Consider the following 19,821-nt stretch of genomic DNA (forward strand, 5'->3'; position numbering starts at 1 on the left):
CCTTGGCGCCTGACCATCCGTGTTCGCATCATCTGGTCAGGCTTAAATGCACATCTTCTCTCATCTGCCATTCCGCTCCCTCGATGCAAATAGTCGGAAGAATATTATTATAATCAACTTCTTCGGTCTGATATTCTTCATATTCATCATGCATGATTGGAGGGATACCATACATTGTGTTGATGGTATGAGCATCAAAAGCTACCATCTTGCCTCGCACCAAAACTTTCAAGTGATCATGCTTAACCTTAAGGTTAGCAAAAAATTCTCTTACCAACGAAATAACCGCATCCGGTGGTGGCTTGCCAAACTCCTCCCAATGCCTAGCAGTAAGCATGAATCCGATTTCAGTTACGTGGGAAGCTCAAGTCAAAGCCCCTCTCTTTCACAATGTTCTTGTTTAGAATTTTAGCATAATTCTCCTCCGCTTTCTCATCCCAAAACTTGTGTGCATCATAATTTGAAGACGAGGATGCACCCTTTGATTGTTTCTTTCTTGGAGGCATTTTGTCGAACACTTTCAACTCACCAAATTCCCCTTCAATCTAATTCACAAAACTAGATGATTCTTTCACACCCTCAAACTTGTTAACCACAATAACTACACCTCAACAATATACACACCAATTCAATCAACAATATCAAGAATGCACTCCACTAAATTTCAATTTTCTTCCATAGCAAATAACACCAATAATTTTGAATTTCAAAGCAAATGTACTATGGATTTGCTCACCTTGAGTGTAGAAATGTTTCTTGGAAAAACAAAATCGAAGCTCCAATCAAATCTTGATGAAATTTTCGAGCCCCCTTTTAAACCCTTGGTTCGGTGTTGATTGTGTGGAATGAAGATGGAAATTGAGAGGAATGAGTAAAGTTATATAGGTGTGGAGTGGAAAATTTTGGAAAAACAAAATTTGAGTGTGGAATGTGTTCTTGAGAAAGATTTTCGAAGTGAAGGAGAGATTTGGGAGAAAGGTTCTTCGGTTATGTCCAATTACTGCCCCTTTTTGAATTTAAAATGATCGACCGCGGGTGCGATCAAGAACATACCGCGGGTGCGCTGTACTGGAATTTTTTAATTTCTCGATCTTCAGCGACCGCGGGTACGGTTTTTATTGTACCGCGGGTGCGATGTTTCTACCTGGAATTTTTTTGTTTTCCAACCCTCTGATACCGCGGGTACGGCAAATAACTTACCGCGGCTGCGGTGTGGGTTCTGGAATGTCAGCGCGGGTGCACTAACAAAATAACCGCGGGTGCTCTTGGGTTACTGGAATTTTTCTATTTTTGCTTCAACATCCACCGCGGGTACGCTAACAAGATTATCGCGGGTGCGGTAAGCTCTCGGCCAATCCAATGCAGGTGCGCTCCTGAAACTACCGCGGGTGCGGTCTAGCTACTGGAATTTTAAAATTTTCGATTCAACAACTACTGCGGGTGCGCTATATTTCCAGTGCGGGTGCACTCTTTGAAATTGTTTTCTCCTCCAATTTTTAGTCCTGAAAAACAACTGAAATTCATAAGATTTGGGAAGATACAAGAACACACTATACCAAAAATACACAACCTAAAATAAGAATACAAGAATAAAAAAAAACAAAACCGAAAACGAAATGCAATAGAGAAACAAAAATTTGGGTTGCCTCCCAATAAGCGCTTGGTTTAACGTCTTCAGCCCGACTATACTAATTTTGTTCATGGTGGTTCGCTCAACCCAATGATGTCGATATTCCTTACTTCGGTCCCATAATAAGGCTTAATCCGCTGTTCATTCGCCTTGAAAGTTCTTCCATCATTACACTTTAGCTCGATAGCCCCATGAGGATACACAGTTTCCACAACAAATGGCCCTGACCAATGCGACTTCAACTTACCAGGAAACAACTTCAGACGAGAATTGAATAATAATACTTGTTGCCCCGGTTTGAGCTCCCTTCGAACAATGATTTTGTCATGCCACTTCTTAGTATGCTTTTTGTAGATCTTGGCATTCTCATATGCGTCATTTCGGAATTCTTCCATTTCATTTAGTCGCAATTTTCTGACATCGCCAGATGCTTTTAAGTCAAAGTTCAACTTCTTAATTGCCCAGAATGCTCGGTGCTCCAACTCAAGTGGAAAGTGACATGCTTTTCCAAATACGAGCCTATAGGGAGACATCCCAATAGGTGTTTTGAATGCGGTTCGGTATGCCCATAGTGCATCATCCAACTTGAGTGCCCAATCCTTCTGGTTAATGTTGACTGTCTTCTCCAATATTTGTTTAATTTCCCGGTTGGATATTTCATCTTGTCCATTCGATTGGGGGTGATACGCCAGTGCCACTTTATGATTCACACTGTATTTAGCCAAATGTTAGTTGAAAATGTTATTGCAAAAATGCGTACCTTCGTCACTTATAATGGCTCTCGGTGTTCCGAACCTCGTGAAGATGTTCTTATGCACAAATTTAGCTACAACACGAGCATCATTAGTATTGGTGGCGATTGCTTCCACCCATTTTGAAACATAATCCACAGCTAATAAATTATAAGAATTACCAAAAGAAGGGGGAAAAGGTCCCATGAAATCAATGCCCCAAACGTCAAAAAGTTATACTTCCAAAATATTCGTCAGTGGTAGTTCGTGACGTCTAGAAATGTTTCCTAACCTCTGGCATCTATCACATGATTTTACTAAGGTATAACTATCTTTAAACATACTAGGCCAATAGAAACCAGATTGCAATACCTTAGCTGCTGTTCGTGTTGCTCCAAAATGTCCACATAAGGTGACTAGTGGCATTGCTCCAGAATTTGGTGTGCTTCGACTCCATCCAAGCATCTCCTTATAACTTGATCAGCACATCTTTTGAATACGTATGGATCATCCCATAGGTAAAACTTTGCATCGTGAAAGAATTTCTTCTTTTGGTGATAACTCAAATATGGAGGGAGAGTACCACAGGACAAGAAGTTAGCTATATCAGCAAACCAAGGGAGTTTCGAATTTACCTCAAACAGATGTTCATCTGGAAATGCTTCTTTTATGGTTCCTTCATCTTTTTTATCTTCAAGTTCGAGCCGTGACAAGTGGTCGGCTACTTGATTTTCACACCCCTTCCTATCCTTGACTTCAAAATCAAACTCTTGGAGCAATAAAATCCACCTTATCAAGCGTGGTTTTGCATCCTTCTTGGCAAATAGGTATCGAATAGCTGCATGGTCAGTGAAAACAATTACATATGTTCCGACCAAGTAGGGTCTAAACTTGTCAAATGCAAACACTACTGCAAGCATCTCCTTTTCAGTAGTTGTGTAATTTTGTTGTGCAGCATCCATGGTTCGACTTGCATAGTAGATTGATCTAAAAAATTTATCACGCCTTTGTCCCAACACCACACCTACTGCATAATCACTAGCATCGTACATCAACTCGAAGGGCTCCTTCCAATCTGGTACTATCATGATTGGTGCTGTCACCAATGCCTTCTTGATCTTCTCAAATGCCTGCAGATAATCATCATCAAAAATAAAAAGTGGATTCTTTTTCAAGCAAATTACACAAAGGTTTAGTAATCTTAGAAAAAGCTTTAATAAATCTACGATAAAACACGGCGTGTCCTAAGAAACTCCTTATCCCTTTGATGTTCATCGGTGGTGGAAGCTTTTCGATTGCAACTACTTTGGCTCTGTCTACCTCTAATCTCTTTGAAGACACTTTATGTCCAAGAACAATACCCTCTTGGACCATAAAATGACACTTCTCCCAATTAAGAACTAAGTTCTTTTCTTGACATCTCTGCAAAACGAGGGAAAGGTTATGTAAACAATGATCAAATGAAGAGCCAAATACCGAGAAATCATCCATGAAGACTTCCATGATGTCTTCCACCATGTCTGAAAATATGGCCATCATACATCTCTGAAAAGTAGCAGGTGCATTGCATAGCCCAAAAGGCATCCTCCTAAAACCAAACGTTCCATAGGGGCACGTGAATGTTGTCTTCTCTTGATCCTCTGGTGCTATAGCAATCTGGTTATAACCTGAATAACCATATAAAAAATTGTAGTAACAATAACCAGCAAGTCTATCAAGCATTTGATCAATAAAAGGTAATGGAAAATGATCTTTACGTGTGGCATTGTTCAACTTCCTATAATCAATACATACTCGCCATCCAGACACAGTACGAGTAGATATTAGTTCATCATTTTCATTCTTTACCACAATCATTCCACCCTTTTTAGGCACTACTTGCACAGGAGACACCCAACAACTGTCAGAAATAGCATATATAACTCCAGCATTTAACAATTTCAACACTTCATTTTTCACTACCTCCTTCATAGCTGGATTTAGCCTCCTTTGATGATCCACATAAGGAGCGTATGACTCCTCCATTAAAATCCTATACATGCATATGGTGGGACTAATCCCCTTGATATCAAAAATCGACCACCCAAATGCAGTTTTAAATTTCCTCAACACTCTCAACAATTTCTCTTTTTCATCTAAAGTAAGAAAGGAAGAGATAATTACCGGATATGTCGACTTCTCACCCAAGAAAGCATAGCAAAGATGACTTGGCAATTCCTTCAAAACAGGGGATGAATGTATAATCTCTGAACACTTTTCTTCTTCCAACTTCTCCTTTGTGACTTCCTTCACCTTTGGCAACTCCTCAAGAGCCAAAAGTTGCTCTCTCAATTCCCAATCATCATCCACTCTACTAATAGTACTAGAAAGACATCTTTCTAATGGATCTTCTATTGTATGACCTATACCAATCTCAGCAACACAAGAGTCAATTATATCAATTCTTTTACAAGTACTCACCCCGTCGTTACCTTTAATAGCCTTATAGATGTTGAATATCACAGCTTCCCCACCAACTCTCAAGGTGAGTTCTCCTTTGTGTACATCTATCAATGCTTTTCCAGTGGCTAAGAAGGGTCGCCCAAAAATCAATGGAGAATTTTGATCTTCCTCCATATCAAGTATTACAAAATCAGCGGGGAAGATAAACTTGTCAACTTTTACCAAAACATCTTCAACAATTCCACGAGGATAGGTGAGTAACCTATCTGCAAGTTGCAAAGTTATAGTGGTTGGTTTTACCTCCCCAAGCTTCAAGGCCCTGTAAATAGAAAATGGCATAAGATTAATACTTGCTCCAAGATCACATAAAGCTTTATTAACATGATTATCACCAATAATGCAAGGAATAGTAAAACTCCCTGGATCTTTTAGTTCTTGTGGTAACTTCTTTTGGAGAATGGCGCTACACTCTTCGGTCAACTTCACTGTCTCGAACTCTTGCAGCTTCCTCTTCTTTGACATCACATCTTTTATGAACTTTGCATAGTTTGGCATTTGCTCTAAAGCATCAGCAAATGGAATGTTGATGTGAATCTTCTTGAAAATTTCCAAAAATTTTACAAATTGATCATCAATAATCTTCTTCCTAAATCTCTGTGGGTATGGGAAGAGTCGGCTTAAATACTGGAGGTTGTTCAACTTCAACTTCAGCTTTGGATCCCTTGGTTTCAACTTTTTCAACTGTCTTCTCGCTTTCTCATTCTCTTTGGATTTTTTAACCTCAAGTTCTCTTCCACTTCTCAAAGTTACAGCTTTGCATTGCTCCTTTGGATTCACTTCAATATTACTTGGGAATTGACCTCTATTTTGATCTCTCAATGCATTAGCCAACTGTCCAATCTGTGTCTCCAATGATTTCATTGTGGCACCCATATTTCCCATGTGAGTTTCCATGCCATCAAGACGAGATTCAGTCCTAGCCATCCTTTTACTAGATTCAACAACAAATGTCCCAACTAGATCCTCAAGTGAAGGTTTTCCTTCCCCCTTTGATGTATTGAACCCCGGTGGAGGATTCAACACATTCTTATTATTAGCATATGAAAAATTCTCATGATTTCTCAAATCAGGATGATAAGTGTTAGGGGAAGGGTTACCTCGATATCCTCCGTATCCACCAAAATTCTGATTGTAGATATAATGAGCCTTCATCAGGAATATGTGGTTCGTCAATAACAACCGATGCATTTTCAACCTCTGGTGGACTATCTTTATTCATAACTGCAATTTGAGTTGTTAAAGCTGAAACTTGTGCGGTCAGTGATGTAATAGGATCTACGGCATAAATTCCAGCTGGCTTCTTTACTCCTGACCTCTCAGACGGCCATTGATAACTGTTAATGGTCATCTGTTCAAGCAAATCATATGCTTGATCAGGTGATTTGGCAAATATCGTGCCACCAGCTGATGCATCCACAGTGCCTCTTGTTTGTCCATTCAGACCATTGTAAAACAATTCAATCTCTTGGTTGGTCCCTAAGAGAAAAAGGAAACAACCGCAATCGAATTATATCATTAAGAACACCATTTATCTTTACCGTGTCAGTGATTTCAAGGAATGTTCTGAGATGTAGATGAGGATCTACAGTAGCGGCTCCCCCAAACTGGTTCTGTTGAACCATGTTTATCAATGCAGGCTTGAGCTCAAAGTTGTTTGCATTAATAGTCCCTCGTGCTATGCCCGAATAATGAGCATTTAGTACCGGCCTAAAATGATCTCTAATGGGTATTGCAGGTGGATTTTCATTTTCTCTGTTGTCAGCCATTGCTTGAATCTCTTCTCTTCTCGTCTTTCTTAATTTTCTTACGGTTCTTTCGATCTCGAGATCAAAGATAAGCAAGTCAAGATTTTGAGATCTTCGCATGCACTGTCAAACAAAGATAAGAAACAAATCAATGTTTAATGTAATAAAATAAAAACAGCTCTAAATTAAAATCTAGACTAATCGGTAACAATACTAATATAAATTTAAAATAAACACTCCCCAGCAACGGCGCCAAAAACTTGTTGCGTATTTTCTTGATTGCTCGCAAGCGCACGACGTCAAGTTATTGTAAAATATATTTTTGAGTACAAGTGTCGATCCCACGAGGAATGTGTATATAAATATATATTAGTACATGTAATTAAAATAGTATAGACTTTATTTAGAAAAATCAATTAAAAGATTTGTTCACAAGAATAGCTATATTGAAAATGGATTAAATAAAATATAACACCAAACTTTTTAGCAAATAACAATGGAATAAAAGATCTAGAGGTCCGATTTCACTCAACTATCTATCATGTGTAATTTCTTGTAGCTATTTTGTAAAACTCTTTCTTATTCAATAGCCAAGAATCCTATAATTATCTACTCCCTCTCCTGAGTGTTAGTAGATTTTAGTTAACTAAAATTTGATTGCAATGTTCCCATCAACAATCTACAAATAAATAACACATCAAGCACTAGATTCTCTATAACCTTCAATAAGTATTTTTTTCTTTTTCTTGTTTATAATTTCCTCTTCCGAGTGATAAATTGTAAACATATAAATCATTCAAATTGTGGCCAATAAATTGAAAGAATTAAGATTGAAATAATACAAAAGAACAAGATGAAGAACTTAAATAGCTTAGTTCATAGATTCCAACACATGGTTTCTAGTTTTGTTCCATCATTCCTCTAAAAATAAAAATTAGTTCATAATAACACAAGTAAAACAACAAAACATGGTTCTAAAACAAGACATATCAAATGAAAAATAAAAGAAAGAAGAACTTAGAACAAGAGTTTGAAGTGCTGATTCCGTCCCCGGATTTGTGCAAAAGATTTCTCAAGAACTAGATGAACTTGAGTCTTCAATCATCTAGCAGCAGCCTCCCCTCTTTCCTTGGCTCCTCAATACCCTAGATGGTAAGAAAATGATGTATTTTATAGTCCTAGACAAGCCTCAATCCGCAGCACACCATTATCTTTGACTTCCATGTGCAGCACACCAAGTTACAGATTTTTCGGATTCTGTCGTGCAGGGACCGCGGGTGCGGTGCAGAACCTACCGCGGGTGCGGTATTGCTTCTGGTGTGCAAACGCAAGTGCGATACTCCTTTTAGCGCGGGTGCACTGTCTTACCGCGGGTGCGGTGCTACATATACCGTGGGTGCGGTGCAGCTGCTGTATTTTTCTTAACTTTGGCACTTTTCAATTCAACATTTTAATACTCCACACTCTCATTCTAAGCTTCCAAACTATAAAAACAAAAACAACAACAAATCACATAAAATCTGCTCAAGAATCATAGAATTCCAAGTTAAAACAAGTAATAAAAGTACAATAAATTGCACTTATGAACATTTCATATTTTAATCACTTATAAAAATTAAACATGCATATAACGTTTTTCTTTTAAACCAAGCATGAAACATGTCTTTTAATGTTATCATTTATTATAAAATTTCGTAAACATGCAAAATAATCATATTAACATGTAAAACAGCATTCAGGACACTGCTATGACATTTACTAATTTTCGAGTGTAAAATTATCATTTTACCCCTTGACGTAAAATTTCATATTTTTGACATTTTCTTAATTATGTTGACTCTAGACCATTCCAAATAATTATTTAAGCTTATATTAATTTTCTCGTAATTTTGTTAAGCTTAAATCAATGACTTTTCAATTTAATCTTTAATTATAACATATTACTACGTTTTCATCGCGAATTAAATCAAAATTTATTATAAAATTCCCGAACTTGAAACTTTGAATTTTATTAATTATTTAGCCCTCGTGAACCATCACTCGACACCCGTTGAGCCATGTTTCAAATCTCTAGCCAATAAAACCCTTGTTCGAACCTAAGCACTAAACACTCAAGCCATCTTATTTTTTCACGGAGCCACACCCGAACCACCCTGAGCCAACTTCGAACCAGACCCTTTATAGATCCTACTGGACCCTTAGAACCCTTAGGACTCGAATCGAAACTCAAAACAAAAGCCAAAAATCAGAAGCACAACCGACCGAGAACCATGTTGCACTAGGACTCTACGTTTTCACACCTAGGACTCTAGCCACTGGACCAGCCCCAAGCCCAGACCATTGTGCACCCTCTTAGGACCCTAAGGACCTAACCTAGCCCTCTGGCCGAGCCTTGACTTCCCAGTACGAGCTGCACACATGCACGACTCTTCTCAATGGCTCTCAAGTGGGGTCCTAGCTTGCTAGGACTCCTCCCCAGCCGTGACCCTCGAGTCCTAGCATGGCTAGGACTCCTTCCCTAACCCAAGCCAAGCCAAACCCCAGCCGTGACCCAAGTCAAGCAATGCAACCGAACCCTTGAACCCGAGCCCTTGTTCAACAAAAACCGAGAGATGGTTCCAGCTTGTGTTCTTCGACGTGTGCAGCGTGTTGTGCATCCTAGGACTCCTTAAAATTGAGTAAAACAACCCTTGATCAATGCCCTAATCATGGGAGCCCCTTAAGAACATATAAATCATGTTTTTGGATGAAAACTCAAGCTTTAAAAGATCGTGTTTTCATCAAAACGAAAATACATCAAAATGCAACTTGTTTTTCATGCAATACATATTTAAATAAATACGATGGTGTGATGGATGAGTAAGGGAAATAATATTGCGTCCCTTTGCGTAATTTACGCACGAACAACGTTGACGATTGCGAAGAACGGCTACGAACGACCTTGGCTTAAATTCCTAGCAAAAATCGGAGATTTTCCTCTGATTTTTTGGTGTGTTCCGTGAGTTTGATTCAGGGAAAAGAGTTGTGCAGCTCGGGTAGGGGCGTGCATGTGCTTTTATAAATAAGGGTAGGGTTTAGGCTTTTTAATTTGCTAATAAAACTTGTGTGCATGCTTGGGCCGATTAGTAAACTATATTAGGCCCAATAAGCCCAATTGTGTATATTTGAAATATTTTGTTTAGGAAAGTTTGTTAAATTATTAGCCGGGTGGTTAAAACATTCGTATTTTTGTTGAAAATCGAATACCGATAAAATTTACGTCCCGGCGTATAAAATCACCTCAAAACTCATTATTTTCAAAAATAATAAAAAGCATCAACCATATTGTAAATAATTAAAAACAATTATTTAATAAAAATATTTTTCATTTTTCAATCCTCAGTCTACGTTCCTCGATCGCAACTCAAATAACTTTTAAAATTACATTTTAATGATTTAAGAAGAAAAACTACTAAAACATCATATAAACATATCACATAATCAATTCAGCAATTACAATCAATTAATTCGCTATTATTCATATTCCCTAGATTTTCATGTAGTTGGATTACGTTGTCTTAATTTTAGACCTTACAATTCCTTCCCCCCTTAAATAAAATTTTGTCCTCGAAATTAGAACTTACCGAATAGCTCCGGGTAGAGACTCCTCAAGTCCCTCTCGGTTTCCCAAGTAGCTTCTTCTTCCGAGTGATTCAGTCACTTGACATTGACCATTGAAATGACTTTGTTTCGTAGTCTTCTTTCTTGCCTTCCCAAGATTTGGTCAGGTCTTTCTTCATAAGTCATATTCGGAGTTAATTTCAGAGATTCATTATTTAGTACATGTGATGGGTTTGACATGTACTTTCCCAGCATCGAGATATGAAATACATTGTGTACTTCAGAAAACATCGGTGGCAATGCCACCTTATAGGCTAATGTTCCGATTTTCTCCAAAATCTCAAACGGCCCTATGAATCTTGGACTAAGTTTGTCTTTCTTGCCAAATCGCATAACACCCTTCATGGGTGCATTTTCACAAATACGTGGTCTCCCACTGCAAACTCTAGGTCCTTTCGTCTCTTGTCCGCATAACTTTTCTGTCGGCTTTGTTCAGTCTTCATTCTATCTCGAATTTTGACTATGAGCTCAGCGGTCTCTTCTATCAAGTTCGGACCAATTTTTCTTCTTTCGCCAACCTCGTCCCAATGAATAGGAGATCTACATTTCATTCCATAAAGTGCCTCAAAGGGAGTCATCCCAATAGTTGATTGATAGCTATTATTATAGGTGAACTCTACTAGAGGTAATTTTGGTTCCAAACTTCCTTGGAAATTGGTCATACTGGCTCGCAGTAGATCTTCTAAAATTTGAATAACCCTCTTTGACTGACCATCGATATGAGGATGGAATGTTGTACTAAATAATACTTTGTCCCCATCGTTGCATGCAGACTCTTCCAGAAAGACGATGTAAATCTTGGATCTCTGTAATAAACAATTAATAGAGTAATCCCATGCAGACAAACTATCTCTCGAATGTACAGATCAACATATTGTGTCATGGTGAATGTCATTTTGATAGGTAGAAAATGCGCTGATTTCGTAAGACGATCAAATATCACCCATGTAGCATTAAACCCTTTAATAGTCATCGGCAATCCCACAACAAAGTTCATAGTGATATTTTCCCATTTCCACTCGGGAATAAGAAGTGGCTTAAGCTTTTCTCCTGGCTCTGATGCTCTGCTTTGACTTTTTGACATGTCAAACACTCAGATACAAATCGCATGATATCTCTCTTCATTCCTGGCCACCGATATAACAACTTCAAATCTTCGTACATCTTCGTGCTTTCCGGATGAATGGAATATGGTGTGTCATGAGTTTCCTTCATAATGAGCTCCCTCAAAGAGTCGTCACTAGGAACCCATAAACGATCTCGATAACGAACTACACCATCCACCTCATTATATAACTTCTGGCCCTTTGCTTCATCTCTCAATCTCCACCTTTGCAATTGTTCATCACTAGACTGTCCTTCATGGATTCTATCTCTCAAAGTCGACTGAACTGTCAAGGTGGCAAGATTAGGGGCCTCGCCCCTAGCATACACTATAAGCTCAAACCGCTGTATTTCGGACTGCAACGGTATCTGAAGTGATAATTGAGTGATAACTGCTGCCTTTCGACTCAATGCATCCACCACTACATTAGCTTTTCCCGGATGATAGCTAATCTCTCAATCATAGTCTTTCACTAATTCAAGTCATCGTCGCTGTCTCATATTCAACTATTTTTGGGTGAAGAAGTATTTCAAACTTTTATGGCTAGTGAAAATCTTGCACTTCTCCTCAAATAAGTAATGTCTCCAAATTTTCAATGCAAAAACTACCGCTGCAAACTCAAGATCATGAGTAGGGTAGTTTTTCTCGTGAACTTTCAATTGTCTCGACGCATAGGCTATAACTCGGTCATTTTGCATCAGAACTACGCTTAACCCAAGTTTAGAAGCGTTGGAATATAGAACATACTCTCCTTGTATTAGAATAGGTGTCCGTCGAGCCAAGTGTTAGCCGAGGGTTCATGTTTAAACTCTATGCCTAAACAATCTTTATTTTAATAATATTTTAAATTATTGTTTTGACTCATCTTTATCTGTATACACATGCTTGTTACATAGATAAAGTACTTGAATAGACAAATAGTAGAAACAATATGAGATGCTCATATGATGAGTATCATGAAACTCATATTTTGAATATTATATATTCTAAACAGTTTTTAGTCGATTCAGCCGCCGTTAAGAAGGATAAAGGCTGCTCAAGTTTGTGATTCGTATCTGCGATATGAGTACCACATTTCATTGGTATGGAACATTGTGATGTCCGAACATGCAGATAGGTGCACCTTGTAGAGTGCACTGAACAAACCTCCATAAAGGACTTTCCAAGTGGTTCTCACTTATCGAGTCGAAACGTCCTAGTTTATGGTTGTACACCATTAGTTCTTATGACCCGGGACAACATTGTGACTCTATATGCTAGCATTGCACTTTGAATTGTTTACCGACTCATATGGGGTTATGAGGTGGCAAGGTTGGGTGTTCTGTCGAAACATATAGGAGTCTATGCATTGTAGTCGGGGATTCACCGCTTGCCTTCGAGTATGGATATGTCATGTGATCTCATGTGTATGTAGTTTGAAATCTCTGATCAGAGTGTTAGAGGTAATTAAGAAAGGGGTTTCTTATATTACACCATCGATGCAACTATGACATGACACATAGTATCTATTCTTTGACAGCTCTCGATATACCAATAGTTGTCGAATCGGTCGGGATATATGAGATGAAGGGACCGTACTGTACGCTAACCATAATAGATTGGTTCTTGCAGGCACTATCATTTGATACCTAGGGAATCATGTAAGCGATGATGCTAGGCGTCTAACATGATTGGTTGGGTACTATTAGACTTGAGTTCTGACGTTCTTATTATCAAGGAGTTGATAAATAAGAATGGAGCAACTGGAGTATGCTCATATAAGGATATGTTTAGTCCCGAATCGCATTGAGATGCGAACCCAAGGCTAGTTGTATCATTGAACCATTGAGGGTCACACAAGTGCTAATTTTTTAGATCCCGTTGAGAAATAAAATAGTTCAATATGTTGAACGGCTTATAAAGGAATTTATAAGCGCAAAGAAGAATAGAAGTGTGACTTCTATAAGAGAATTATGGGGAATGTAGATTTTAATTTATAGAAGTGTTCCTAAATTAGAAGATGACTCAAATAAATAATTGCTACTACTTAAATTATAATTCACCCAAGTGTAGGTTGTCTGCAAGTAATATATTTCGTGAGTACGAGATCGATCCACAGATAGGTTATTTTTAGTTTAAATTTATTAATTTATAAATTACCAAATTCAAGAATGAAGTTTACAAATTATAAAATTTTGTCAAGGCTCAAGGATTTATTCTTGGTTTATGTAACATTGTTTAACTAAAAGTAAAACAAAGGAAACCACCATAAATAATGGTTCCAAGAGAAATTAAATAATTAAACACACATATAATATAATATAGTTCCCACTATAGAAAATACCGAATTAACCGATATTTTATATATGGTACCTATGATTATATATATAACTATATAAATATATAATTGCATAAAGTAAATGTTAAATTAAATCATTATATTTCATTTAGAACAACCGGCAGAGCTACGCTATTGCCTAAATGAAATATAAGATTTAATAAGTTAGTTGCGATAAAGTAAAAGTTAGATGCGAAAAGTAAAACTTAGTTGCGATAAAGTAAATGTTAGATTGTTAGATGTTAGTATTAAATCATAATATTGCATTTAGAACAACCGGCAGAGCCACGCTATCGTCTAAATGAAATATATGATATAATTATATAAATATATACACATATATATATAATATAACAATAATAATAATCGATGAAATATTTATTGTATCAAAATTAAACAACAAATCAATATAGTCACTTCAATGGTATCAAGCATTTGATGTAAATTGTTAACAACAAATAATTCGTTTTTATACCTACAATAAAAATAAGTTAGCTAAATGAAATGAAATAAATAGAGAATATACAGAATATAAACAATCTTACTTTACCAAGAATTCATCCTCTTCACCTTGACATAATAGATTAGCTTGCCATGAGCTTACTTTTGATCAACACTAAAATCATCACTCATAGTTAAGAAAATGAAAGAAAAAATATTGGAACTTAGAACTTTGATACACACTCACACTATATTTTGCAATGAGATAGAATGATTCTCAAGCTAGCACAAGGCCTCTATTTATAGGCCAAATGAGAGAAAGAGTCAAAAATTTTAATAATGTCATGTAGTTGTAATAGTAGTTTTTGTCTCCTCCAACTTCAATTCCATGGCCCTTCTTTCAATGCTATTTTTCACGACTTTAAGCACCTAATTTGACTTGGCTCAAACAAGAAACATGTAGGGAATTGTCTGTAGATGAATTTGGCCACTTGGTTCACCTCATTTGATTAAATATTGAATTATTTATGATTTATTTACTATAAGCTGGTCATAGTAAAAATAAATATGTCCTCCTTTTGATATTTGCACAATTTGATCATCTTAATAAATTTTTTAGGCAATTATGTCTTCTGCAAAATTGTAAATAATTTCTCAAGGATTCCAAACATGTTTGAATCACCTCCATTTGAATTTTGTAGCTTGGGTTATCATTATTGTACCAACACGTAGAAAACCTGAAAATAAAACATATTTAGTAAGACACTTAAATATAGACAATCAATACTGAAATAACATAATTTTATAATTTTAATGAAACTAAAATTTTAAAATATAGGTTTTAACATATAATAAATTATTAATTTTAAGTTTCATCACACCCCCACACTATCTTATTACTAGTCCCTTAGTAATAAAATAAAATTTATCAGAAAATCACAACCTAGATTCTTTATTCCTTTTATATATTCAAATATACTAACATATTCATTTTAAAAACAAAATAATATATCGATTTATATATATTTATTTATTTTTTCGTTTAATGTAATAATATATAATTAGATGTGTTTTTATTATTATTCTTATTTCACATAATATATAAAGTAACAATATATATATAATTTTTAAATTTCTAAATTTTTTATAATAATATAGTCAAAAAGATAATTCACACCACCCATCATAACATGTATAATATCAAGAATATAATTGTAAAAGCCTCAACTCCATATATTCTTTCATGTCAAAATATTTAATGAATAGCTAGTTTTCACTCATGGAGTTGGAATGAATATTAACTATCATTGAAAAAGGCTAAGTATTAAAGCAGACAATTAAATAAACTAATATTGAAAACAAAATAGGAAAATTTACAAAGAATAAAATCCCCTTTCTTTTGTTTTTTTTTCTCTTCTTTTGTTTTTTCTTTTTTTTTTAAATAACATGTGCAAAATTTTACAATAACATAAAATTTTTTTATCCAAACATTCTACCATAAATATCTATATATAAAAATATTATATAACGGATATATGCGAGTACCTTTGAAACTTATCTAGCACAAACAAATCTTTTTGTTTGTTTGTTTCTTTGTTCTTTTTTTTTTTAAGAACATATTGATAGTTGTTTTTACAACATTTTGATAGCACATCAATTAAATCTAAAAAAATAAATTACAATGAATAAAGTACTTTGCAGTCCGTTATTTATTTACTTCTTTTTTTTTAATAATTTTTTTTTAAAGGAGTTATATTCTTGTAATTAACCATTTTTCAATAATTAATAAAAGTTTATTAATTGTTTTCTCATTTCTCACCACTTACTCACAAAAGATGTGTGAATTTATACTTTTACAAAAAATATTCTTTCAATTATACATGTTAACAACCATACAAACCATATCTTTTAACTATATTCTCATAAAAATTTTAGAAATTATTTTATTTGAAAACACACACAATTATATATATAAATATATATAAATAAATAAACACATCTATTATACATTTAATATTAATTGATCAAAAAATTATATATATATAAATTGGTACATATGAAAAACTAATTTTTCTTGTAGTCTGTAATTTGAATATAATGAATTTTAAAATCTAGTGTATTGTGATTTTCCAATAATTATTAACTAATGCGTCTCAGGTGCATTTTACTGACACCTTACTCGACATTGAACTAAAAATTATTAATATTTTTACTATATATAAGTATGTATTTTTATTTTCATATAAAAAAACTAAGTGGAGAAAAAGAAGACATTATTCATACCTTAAAAAAAACATTAAAACATACCGTTGATTCACAAGTTTAGCATCACATGGATTTTCTTTTCTTACTCTTTGATGTTGGCCAATTAAGTTGAGATAAGAATGGATCTGGTTCATGACTAAATCCTTGCAGTAAATCAATAAGTTCACCTTCACTTGTTGCAGAAACTAACATCCTTCGTGAAGCTAATGAGAGAAATCCCTGTTCCACAACATCATCTAGAAACGATAACAGTTTATCATAATAATTGTTAACATTTAACAAACCAATTGGCTTATTGTGGATGTTTAATTGTGCCCAGGAAACAGTATGAAATATTTCCTCCAAAGTACCGAAACCTCCTGGCAAAGCAATGAAAGCATCTGAATGTTCAATCATTTGAGTAATTCGTTCATACTTGTTGTCCACTTTCATTTCTTCTCCTATTGTTGGTCCAGTAAAATTAGCTAAAGTAATCGGAATAATGCCTAAGACTTCACTTCCACCTGTATGCGCAGCTTTAGCAATTTTTCCCATGAGACCAACTTCACCACCACCATATACCAAATGAATCTTTTTTTCAGCAAGTGTTATTTCAAGCTTTTTTGCTACTTCTTTATAAATTGAATCTTTTCCTGCACTAGAACCACAAAATACACAAATATTTTTTATTTTACTTACCGTGGACGTTGACATGTTGAAAAATATGTTTTCTGTAATTGTTAAATCACAGCATAAGAATTTATAAGCGTATCATGCCAAAAGACAATATTTGAACAGGTATTTATTATTAATAAAAGAAAATAAAAATGACATAAAATTAAAACACATATATACAGCATAGTTGTGATTGTGGCTCACATGTTCCTCTGATTTTACGTTCAGTAATGGCTTCAACGCCTTCTATGAGTCGAGGATATGCTTCCCATCCAATTTTCTTATAAATTGGCAAACAAGTCTTTTAACGTCAGATTCCCGAGACAAAATTGTGTGTGTATATATATATATATATATATATATTACTTATTAAAATAGATATGTGTTACTACAGTAAGATCTTTGTAAGGCTGATTCCACCGTCCATATTGATATTCCTCCTGTTGAAATTGCCACCATAGTTTAAGAAGTTCATTTTGCACGTACCCACTAGAATGCGTATCAAGAACCTCTAGAAAATTATCCAAAGGCTCTTTACTCAGACCATTCTTAATGAATAAAATTTTATCTTCTCTATTCATTGATGTCATTCCAACATTTTTGCATTTCACCTTACAAGTCCACCTTGCACATTTATGATATCCACCTATACGTTTAGCTCTTCGCTTTTTGGCATATGTGCTTTTACCAAATCTTGGCATATGTCTTATTATTATTTCACTTGCTTCCCCAACCAATCGGACTTTTGCTTCAATTATCAAACGAACATCATTAGGTATGCCATAAGACATCATCAACCTTAGTCGCTCACACCTAGCTTTATATATTTTTTTCAGCGCATTATCTGGTAAATAAGCAAAATATTTACGAAGATTCACAATACACGCATTCATATTATTATTATTATATATATATTTCAATTATTTTGAAAAAACTGAAGAAACCGACTTAAACAGTCACGGAGTACCGTTATCCGCCACTTAACCGGGAAATGAACTAGAATATGCAAAAATAGAATATGAAAATATCAAACAACTATTATGGATCATATAAAGGCATAAACTCATCATTAAGAATTTCATTTTCTATAAAAAGCTTAAGTCTTTGCCCATTAACTATAAACACATCATTATTTTTAGGATTTTCAATATCAACAGCACCATGATGATAAACAAATTTAACTATAAATGGTCCTGACCATCTCGATCTTAATTTTCCTGGAAATAAATGCAAACGAGAATTATAAAGTAAAACTTTTTGGCCAATTTCAAATGACTTTCTCATAATATTTTTATCATGAAAGGCTTTAGTTTTATCTTTATAAATCTTTGAATTTTCATATGCATCATTTCTTAATTCTTCAAGTTCATTTAATTGCAATTTTCTTAATTTAGATGCATCATCTAAATTAATATTAAATGCTTTAATTGCCCAATAAGCTTTATGTTCAAGTTCAATCGGTAAATGACAATGCTTACCAAAAACTAACCTATATGATGACATCCCTAATGATGTTTTAAATGCAGTTCTATATGCCCATAATGCATCATTTAATCTTAAAGACCAATCTTTTCGAGTTGGATTAACTGTTTTTTCTAAAATTTGTTTTATTTCTCTATTTGCAAGTTCAACTTGAGCATTACTTTGAGGATGATATGGGGTAGATACTTTATGTGTAATGCCATATTTTCTTAACAAAGAAGAAAATGATTTATTTATAAAATGACTTCCCCATCACTAATTATTGCTTTAGGTATTCCAAATCGGCTAAAAATATTTTCTTTTAAAAATTTTATAACAACTTTATGATCATTAGCTCTACATGCAATTGCTTCAATCCATTTTGAAACATAATCAACAGCGACTAAAATGTAGGTAAATCCAAAAGATAATGGAAATGGACCCATAAAATCTATCTCCCAACTATCAAATATTTCAATAATTATGATTGCATTTAAAGGCATCATGTTTCGTTTTGAAATTGATCCCATTTTCTGACAGTTTTCACAAGATTTGCAAAATAAATGGGCATCTTTGAATAAAGACGGCCAATAAAATCCACATTGTAAGATTATTGTAGCTGTTTTATTGGATGAAAAATGACCTCCACATACTTCAGAATGACAAAATTTAATAACATTACTTACATCATTGTCGGGTATGCATCATCGAAAAATTTGGTCAGAACAATACTTAAACAAGTAAGGATCATCCCAATAAAATTTTTTAACTTCTACCAAGAATTTATTCTTATCCTGTGAATTTCAATGAGAAGGCATTTTATTTGTCACAAGAAAATTTACAATGTTAGCAAATCATGGCATAATAGTGGCATAAAACAACTGATCATCTGGAAAATTTTCATTTATTGGTATTTCATTATGAGATGATTTAGTTATTATTCTAGATAAATGATCGGCTACGACATTTTCTTTTCCTTTTTTATCTTTAATTATAATATCAAATTCTTGTAACAATAAAATCCACCATATTAATCTTGGCTTAGCATCTTGTGTGGGGACCCGGACGCTAATCATCTTCTTAATCATCGTTGGGATTTAATTTTTCAATTCAGATAAACAGGGTCTAAAAAATTTTTTTTCTTTTTAAAATGTAAAAGCGGAACGTAATGGAATTGAACTAATATTGTGAGGCCTGGGGCCGAAGAGGGCGGGGGGTGATCGCCGGTGCCATCAGTTGCACGGACAATGAGCGGCTCCTGACAGGCTTCTAGGTGGAGGGAACATGAATGAACCGATCCCACACCGGAA

The 19,821-nt window shown here is 34.8% G+C and overlaps 1 protein-coding gene across 1 annotated transcript in view; it reads right to left on the reverse strand.

The window, feature by feature from the left end:
- Positions 1-347: 347 nt before the first annotated feature.
- Positions 348-19,821, reverse strand: part of LOC142532318 (uncharacterized) — a 54,466-nt gene continuing 34,992 nt past the window's right edge. The window contains exons 3-7 of the mRNA XM_075638639.1: positions 4,525-4,763; positions 4,324-4,422; positions 2,977-3,110; positions 1,741-2,341; positions 348-545 (exon numbers count right to left, since the gene is read on the reverse strand). Of these exons, the coding sequence (XP_075494754.1) occupies positions 348-545; positions 1,741-2,341; positions 2,977-3,110; positions 4,324-4,422; positions 4,525-4,763 (1,271 nt within the window). The remainder of the gene's footprint in view (positions 546-1,740; positions 2,342-2,976; positions 3,111-4,323; positions 4,423-4,524; positions 4,764-19,821) is intronic.

This window comes from Primulina tabacum, chromosome 18 (genome assembly GCF_025594145.1).
Source record: "Primulina tabacum isolate GXHZ01 chromosome 18, ASM2559414v2, whole genome shotgun sequence".
NCBI classification, from domain to species: domain Eukaryota; kingdom Viridiplantae; phylum Streptophyta; class Magnoliopsida; order Lamiales; family Gesneriaceae; genus Primulina; species Primulina tabacum.